The sequence below is a fragment of the Pinus tabuliformis genome, chromosome 3_2 (genome assembly GCF_031772625.1).
Source record: "Pinus tabuliformis cultivar Carrire ecotype Pingquan chromosome 3_2, CPIR1, whole genome shotgun sequence".
Taxonomy (NCBI): Eukaryota; Viridiplantae; Streptophyta; class Pinopsida; order Pinales; family Pinaceae; genus Pinus; species Pinus tabuliformis.
This window is the reverse complement of record NC_142302.1, coordinates 631,460,516-631,468,982: the sequence shown is the minus strand read 5'-3', so window position 1 is coordinate 631,468,982 and position 8,467 is coordinate 631,460,516. Positions and strand designations below refer to the sequence as shown.

The 8,467-nt window shown below is 34.0% G+C and overlaps 1 protein-coding gene across 1 annotated transcript; it reads left to right on the top strand.

The window, feature by feature from the left end:
- The first annotated feature begins 2,972 nt into the window (after window positions 1-2,972).
- On the top strand, window positions 2,973-3,461 carry LOC149182203 (UDP-glycosyltransferase 72C1-like). Its single transcript, XM_089414477.1, has one exon. The coding sequence runs from the start codon at window positions 2,973-2,975 to the stop codon at window positions 3,459-3,461; it is 489 nt and encodes a 162-aa protein (XP_089270603.1).
- Window positions 3,462-8,467: the final 5,006 nt, after the last annotated feature.

The following is an 8,467-nucleotide window of genomic DNA, read 5'->3' as shown; positions in this document are numbered from 1 at the left end:
ATGCAATCTACATGTCTGATCCCAAAAATCTTATCATAGTACTAGATAGCGAGAAAGTAAAAGTAGTGATAAACACATCATTCATGTCTCAAATATAAACCATGAAAGGAAACCTCCCAAGCATGGATTGTGACTGAATTTAAATTTGAAATAAGATTCAATCCCACAACAACATACATGTATGCTCATGAATCATCATTATCCATCAAGTAGATTACATGGGATAGAGCGTAATCTAAACTCATAGATGAGACCATTGGCACAACGAAATATCTATCTTCCAAGTTAATTATTTATTTTAAGGCAAGCGATAGCCACCATTTGAAGCATCTCCCCATTGTCCTCAATCTTTTTCCACATTTTGATGAGATGACTCATTAATTTATTTGTTATTTGGGTCCCTACCTTAATGCCATCTGACCTCAGCGCACTCTGTGACCCATAATGAACAACGTGGTATTACATAGTATAGCTTAGCATGCTCATGTGGACCTCTATAAAAAAGAACAAAGTTGTGGACGAACATGTCCCACGACAACAAACTTGGCCAATACCTTGTCCTTATCTACGTCATCACAAGGGAAGTCCATGCCACATTGACCTATGGGAGATTAACTTCACGCTCACATACTTCATCATCCATAACTTTTTCACCTATGTCCAACCATCCAACCTTTATGGTGGCCTAAATATCTTAATTTTTTTATTTAACATCAATATGGGATTGAATTGAGAAATAACTCTCTTTCCTAATAATTATCAAATTTCCCAGCACAAAATCCACTCCCTTATTAGTCCTTTTATCCCATTCTTTGATTATTTTGAAAACATGATATAAAGGAAAAAATGCATCTTATTAAAAAGAATTCTGATTTAATTGAATATTTCCTAAATTTGATATCCCAATACCAACTACCAGATGACTAATGAAAATTTTGAAATAACTTACAATAAACCTTGAAAATAGCATATACTTTTTCCATAATGGTCCATTCCTTAATCCCTATGCATATGATTTGTCCATTACCATTTCCTAGACCCTATGCATATGATTTGTCCATTTTTACGTATAAAAAAAATACCCCATACTTACCGCCCCTTTTCAACCTTTTATTTTCAAAACATTATTATTGTTTTCTTTAATTCCCTAATGCTTCGCGGTTGATAGTTGTCATTCGATGAGCAAAAAAATTGTATAAATAAAAACAGAAGTATATCCTTTTAGGATCAACTAAAAATAGCATGATACAAAAGTATATCCTTTTAAGGATCGACTAAAATTAGTATTTGAAAATAGCTACAGTCTCGTTATGTCCCGACAGAAGCTCAAAAGTGTGTTACGTGCCCTCTTCCAAATCACCAAATAAATATTCTATAATTAGTTAATAATAAAAAAATATTTAATACTATGATTGGGTACCTTCAACGTATGGAATGCATTTATTTATTTTCTGATACCATTCATGCTCTCTTGTTGTCTCCTGCTATTGATGATTTTTCACCGACATGTTACAATGATTTTATTAAGCAGATTTTTCAATGGAATATATTAAGTTGATTTTTTAATAGAATATAAAGGTAAAATTGTAATTTTTGTAGTTTAAAATATATTTTTAAATTTACAAAAGTTTTGATACATTAGAATTTTATAAATTAAATAATTTAAATTTAAATTTTTAAAAAATTTAACAAAATTTTAATTAAATTTATCAGAAAAAATACCTTAAAAAACTTATTTTGTTTATTAATTAAATTATATATATATATATATATATCTATTATAAGTTTTGAAATTTCTGAAATAAAATAATTTTTGGTTAAATTATGATTTTATTATTTAAAATATTTTTATTTTTATTACTTGTGTAAAATTTGTGTTATAGAAAATCCTCAAAACACTGGAATCTTGAAGAATTCAATTCTCAAATTAAATTTATGGTTCTAACAAATAGTTATGTAATTCAGAAATAATTTAACAAAAAAAATCCAACGAAAAAATCCAAAAATTATAAAGATAAAATATTTTAATTGAAAAATTTTCCTGGCTTCATTCTAATGATGTTCCAATTATATATATATATATATATATGATAGAAATTCATCACTATGTGGATTATATAAATTCAAAATCTCTGAAGATTTTATATCTCAACTCAAATTTATAAGTTGAACACATCCTAATTGGATTCTAAACCAATTTAAATAAAATAAAAAAATCCACACAAACTCCCAAACCTATAACACAACCAGTTGAAGTAAAATAAGAAATCATAAAAAACACAGCCAGTCAAGTAAAATGAGAAATCATGAAAGACATATAGATATTGATATCAATAGAAGGCAATACTACTGAAATCTCACACACTCTGTGTAGAAGCAGAACGTGGAGAGCTGATTTGGTCTCACACCCACCTTTCACTCCGCTTCGACTCTTCCTTGCTTTATTGCGGCGAATTCAAGAGTCAAATTCGGCTCCATCGCAACATGGCCATGGAAGGAAGAGGAAAATTATACGTAGTAGCGTTGCCCTTCATAGCGCACAGTCATTTCAATGCATTCTTGCACCTCTCAAGAATGCTGGCCACCAGAGGCGTAACAGTCATCTACGTTAGCCTCCAAATTCTCCGACCCCGAGTATAGGGATGGGAAGATTTCCCAATCCATTTCCAGGATTTATCAGTGCCGGACTCTCCTCTGCCGGCGGGCAGCCAGAACGTGAACAACATTTCCGGCGACATGCTGCGGCTGGTATACGGTCTCATACAGAAAATGCAGGAGCCACTGGAGGCTCTAATGGCGGAGCTGACAGGGCGTGAATATTACGAATCCCGGGGTCTTCCGCCACCCGAGCGCCTGGTTCTCATTTACGACATGTACATGGGATTCTCGGCCGCCGCGGCTGCAAAATTCGGCATCAGTTCGTTCATGTTTTTACAAATGAGCGCGAAGCTGTAGGTGTGCGTGGAAGCGAAATGTTGGGACGAGCAGGAGCCTCTGCTGGCGGTGGCGGACGTTATGAGCAGGGTGCGGAGGAGCGGCGGCTTGGGAGTCGGTGCATGATCGAGTGCTTCTGGGCCCCACAGTTAACAATCCTGGGTCAGCGGGCGACGGGGTCTTTTATTACGCACTGTGGATGGAATTCGGCTCTCCAGAGTGTGGTGGCCGGCGTTCCCATGATCGCCCTGCCGCTGCAAACCGACGGGCCGGCCAACGCCTTGATTTTGGCGGAGGCAAAAGTGGCGGTGGAGATTAATATGAGCGATGGGTTCGCTAAAAAGGAAGAGGTGGAGAGAGCTGTGCGAAGATTAATGGCGGCGGACGAGGCGGCGGAGGTGAAGCAGAGAGCGAAGGTGGTGAGTAAAGGCGCGGCGGCGGCCATCTCGAATGAAGGGGGAGCAGCGTGGAAGAGTTTGGCTGCGTTTATTGAATACTCGTCTAAAATTATTAGAAAATATAATTAGAATGTGGGTTTTAGCTTTGTTGGGAGGTTGTGAATTCTAGAAAATAAAACAAGAATGTAGTGTTTTAGTTTCAATTTTAGAAAATAAAACGAGAGTGCAATATTTTAATTGAGGGGTGAGTTGTGAAAGGTGGATTTTGAGATTGGACTCTACATCAAATGGAAGGGTTTTAGTGTGAACATGTAGCAAATGCCCTGTAGGTGTTGGATTTGGCTCATCCATTGAAGTGTTATATGGAATTTTAACCTTAATTTATGATATTTTACATGGAATTTCAAGTTGAATTCGAGGATTATATGTATCTTTTATTTTAGGTTATGATAGATTTATATGAAATTTGATTTAAATTGATTTATAATGGGTTAAAATTTTAATATATTATTATATATGAAATTTAGGATAGGATTGAAAGTTTATTTGAATTTGGATTTTATTTGTACTATATTTATTGTTAGAGAGAAAATTGTGTTAGAAAATCAGTAAAGATCTATCTTAAATATGTCAAGAGGGATCTAATTTTTTCAGGTGAAAATTGATTTATGAGTGGATATTATTTAAATGTTTAGTTTTTTTTAGGTTTTTAGATTTTTTTAATTTTATTTTGGTGGACATGAGCAAAATTTCAACTTTGATGATCATAATGAGTAGAATGAGCCTTGTAGACTCAATTATGTCATTAATTTATTTAAAAAATAAAAATAGTTTTAAAATGTTAATAATAAAATTATTCATAAATTTATAAAATTCAGAATAAATTGAAATTGTTTAAGTGAATGAATTATTTACAAAACAAATGTTTATATATATATATATATATATATATATATATATATATATGTGTGTGTGTGTGTGTTACTTGCATCTTGAACATTTTTAAGGGTTGTTTTTCAAATTGACGTTAAGGAAACATCTTCATGAATCCAAACCATTTATACACAAATAAGAAAAAAGTTCTCTTTTATATAACATGTAAGGGTGCACATAGCCAAAATAGCACCAAGTGCAATCCATCTCTAAACTGAAAATACATCAATATACAAGCTCCACATGACCTCTAACATCCAAAAAAAAATCATGCTAGAACAAATAGCTACATATCATCAAAATCATTGCCTACATTGGGATCTTTGTCATCAATTTCACCCTCTAAACATTAAAATAAGATAGAAAAATCATATCTTGTTAAGTCAAGATTTTGTTGACCGTTGGGTACTTTTTTTAGTGGGCTCATGATAGAGGAGTTCAACAACCAATGGGACTAACATCAAGGTACGTAGAGGGCTTGGCGTTCTTGATTAAGTACTAGTTACATACCCTCGTACATGACAAATTCCAATGGATTGTTGCAATCCCCCCAATCATGAAATCCTAGAAAACTATTAAGTTTTCTAGATTTTGAGCGAGATATAAAATTATACTTCCTCCATATGAAATCCAATGAGGTCAGAACCAATCTCAAACATTTTGAGTCATTACATGGTAATGTTAAAAATTTAAGTAAAGGGATGAAACTGAACGATAAAGGAGAATGCCATTTTTACTTTAAGAATTTAACATTACCATGAATTGCATAGCATTAGTAGGGAAATGTGGTCAAACATTGGACTTCCCATATCATAAATCATTGCCTTCTTAGAAAAAAATTGCATTCAAAAGGTCCTTGCCAACAGTGTACAAAATCCCTCTTCTGTCCTCCTTACGTCCCCTTTACATCCACCCTACAAGGGAAACACGTTCCCTCACTGGGGAAATGTTTATCCATGTTTCCCCAAAACAGGGACGTACCCCAAATGTTTCCCCCAAATTTTTCCCCATGTTGAAATACCTGAGAGGCACCACTCAATTTTATCTTTGGTACAGACATATAGAGGGAGTGACGCTGCATGGATTCACAAATGTAGTTTGGGTAGGGAGTCCATCAGATAGGAAGAGCACATCAGGCGAAATCTTCAGTATTGGGTCAGTAATAGTTTCTTGGTACAACAGGAAGCAGAGATCAGTTGCACTCATTTCAGCAGAAGTAGAGTGCACGGTTGCTAGTCAAGCAACTTGTGAGGCTATCTGGATGAGGAAGATCCCTGTTCGATTATTTCATCAGCAAATAGATCCTACAGTGATGTACTGTGACAATGAGAGTTGTATCAAACTCTTTGAGAATCCAATTTTTCATGATCAGTCCAAGCATATTGACATCTAGTATCACCATCTACGAGATTATGTGTAGAGGAGAATCATGTTGTTGGAGTACATTCCTACATAGGAACATGATGAATACATCTTGACTAGAAATTCGAGTTCCATAGAGAAAGAATTGTGGTATATGATAATCCTTTTCTTGTTGAGAGGGAGTGTTGAAAATGAAACAAGAAAATCCTAGTTTAATTTTGTCCTTGAATTAAATTAGGAATAAAATTGTAATTCCACATCACAAGACAACGTGTATGAGTTAACTGAGTTAATTTGACGTCATTAGGGGAGTTTTGAAGTCTAAAATGGGTCTCCTAAGGAAATTATAAAACAATAGTGGAAATAATAAAATAAGATTACATTGCATCGTCAAATTTCAGAGAGAAAAAAGAAAAAACTAATTTTTCAACTCGTATTTTCAACCTATCTCCCTATGGGTTTACTCAAATTTTGAGCGAAAACACTTGTTCGATGTAGAATTTAATTCCTCATTCAAGGAGTACCTAGGTTGCATACTTTCGATGGATCTTACTACACAAAAAATGATAAATACATGAAAAACGTGATTGCAATAACATTTTTCATGTATTTCTCATTTTTCTTGTAGCAGGGTCCATCGAAAGTATGCCACATGGGTACTCCTTGGATGATGAATTAAATTTTGCATCCAACGAGTAATCCCACTCAAAATTTGAGTAAAACTTTTGGTAGATAAGTTGAAAATATGAGTTGAAAAAATAGTTTTATTATTTTATTAATTTTTAATCGTTTTCCTTTTTCCTCTAAAAATGGTGAATCATCCCCCATGGTTGACATCATCATCTTGAATCTTGTTGGTTATTATAAAGCTTATTTTGGTTATACATTTTCCTTAAGAGCCCCATTTTAGACCTCAAAATTCCCCTAATGAGTTGGCTTAGTTAATTCGAGTTAAGGGTCTAACTTGAGTTATGTAGAGTGTCTCCTACTTTATAGGACCCCTCGTTGAGTTTATTTTGAGTTGTAATTAATGAATTCAATTTAAATGAGTTAAAGTTAGTTAAACTAGTTCCAACTGATGGAGGAACTAGTAGGAGGTCACATATTGGTGTGTTGATTCATGTGTTCTACCAGTTAATTCATGATTCACTCATAAATAACTCATTCATGTCAAATATGAGAGTTACCTACTTGAGATTAGAGTTCAAGGGAAGTGTACTATCAGTTGTCTAATCATCCAAATTGTACAGGTGGTGCATACAAACAGGTGAAGGCCTATGAGGATGGTGCAATTCATATTGAAGAATTTCCCTTATTAATAGGGGGCTAATTCCCAAGGAAACATCACAAGTAAATAGGGACTTGGGCAAGCCAAAATTTGGCTAAGTATTGGCCTAGTCTTGTCCAGGAAGTAGTGAGATAGATAGAGATAGTTCAGAAGTTGCTCGGGCTTGAGAAAAGCATTGCAATCTTATATTTTTTTACTAATGTAATATACAGATAGTAGGGGTTTTTAGTTGTGGCTTTCCCTAGGAAATTATTATGTAATGCATTGATTAGATTTTATCGCTTGTATGCTTCATGATTTATCAATCGATTAAATTGTTTCCGTTGATGAGTAGAGTATATTCAAGTCTTTTGTTTTAGAAAATTACATAAGCAGTTTGAATCTACAAGGAATTTCTACAAAGTTCCCAATACGCTTGGTGTAGATTTGAAGCTCATTGAAGAATGGATTCATAAACCAATTGAACAAATTAATGAGTGTCTTAAAGAAAAATCTGGAAAAAAAGAATTGAATGAAATGGTGAATGATAATCTTGAATATGCATATTAGAGGAAAAAACGAGAGTACCTAATGATGGAAGTGAAGAGAATAATATGGAAGTTTCTGAAAACAAGGAAGAAAACATTGAAACCATTTTTCAACAATGGAGTCAAGAAGAAATAAGATTTTTCTATTAAGAAATATGGTAGAAAGAAAGTCAGGGATACGAAGCACAAGAAGCAACGCGAAGAACATAGTTTGAAGGTGAAGTGTTTTGGTAGTAGTCCATGAGTGAAAGAATCCTTGAAAAGGGAGTTGTAGAAGACCGACTCATATAAAATTTAAGACAAGCCAAATAAACATTGCAAGCCTACAATAAGAACATGCAATAGACAATGAAGCAATTTAGAGGATATAGAATTTGGAAGAAACGAAAAAGAAAATGAAAAATTGTAAACATTTTGCGTCATTGTAAGCCTAGCTGAGATTTAGACTAGTGGGCATGTTTGAGTGATGATTGATTCAATTTCTATTGTAAGCCTAGTAGGCATAGTTAAGTTATGTTGAGTCATATTTGAGTAATCTTGAGTCATATGGTCATAATTAAGGGGGGTGTTGGAAATAGTAATTACACCCACATGATATAGCAAGATCCAAGTCGAGTGATGCATGATGAGATAAAATGAGTTAAGTGCAGTCTAGATTTAGAGTGTAAGTTGATTGAGTTAAGTGTGAGTCAGGTTGAGTTCAGTCTATATTTGGAGAAGTCCAAATTTAGTGTGTGTTTGCATGTTGAAGTTTTTTTGAGTGAGTCGCTAGCCGAAAAGCATAAAGACACCATGTTGGGTTCATTGTAATCAAGTCAAGTATCATCAAAATTTTGTGTGATCATTAAAAGAGCCACAACTCATGTTATTATGTGTCAATATTGTGTCTTTTCTCCTCCGCCTTTCCAAAATTTTCTTATTACATCACTTCAGGAGAATGTCAAGAGAATTGAAAAGGATATTTAAGTCTTACTGGCATATATATTTAATTCCTAATCATATATGTAATATATAGTACATATTTC

Excerpts from the sequence above, each read along its gene's own strand:
- LOC149182203 (XM_089414477.1), top strand. The coding sequence starts at position 2,973 with ATGTTGGGACGAGCAGGAGCCTCTGCTGGCGGTGGCGGACGTTATGAG.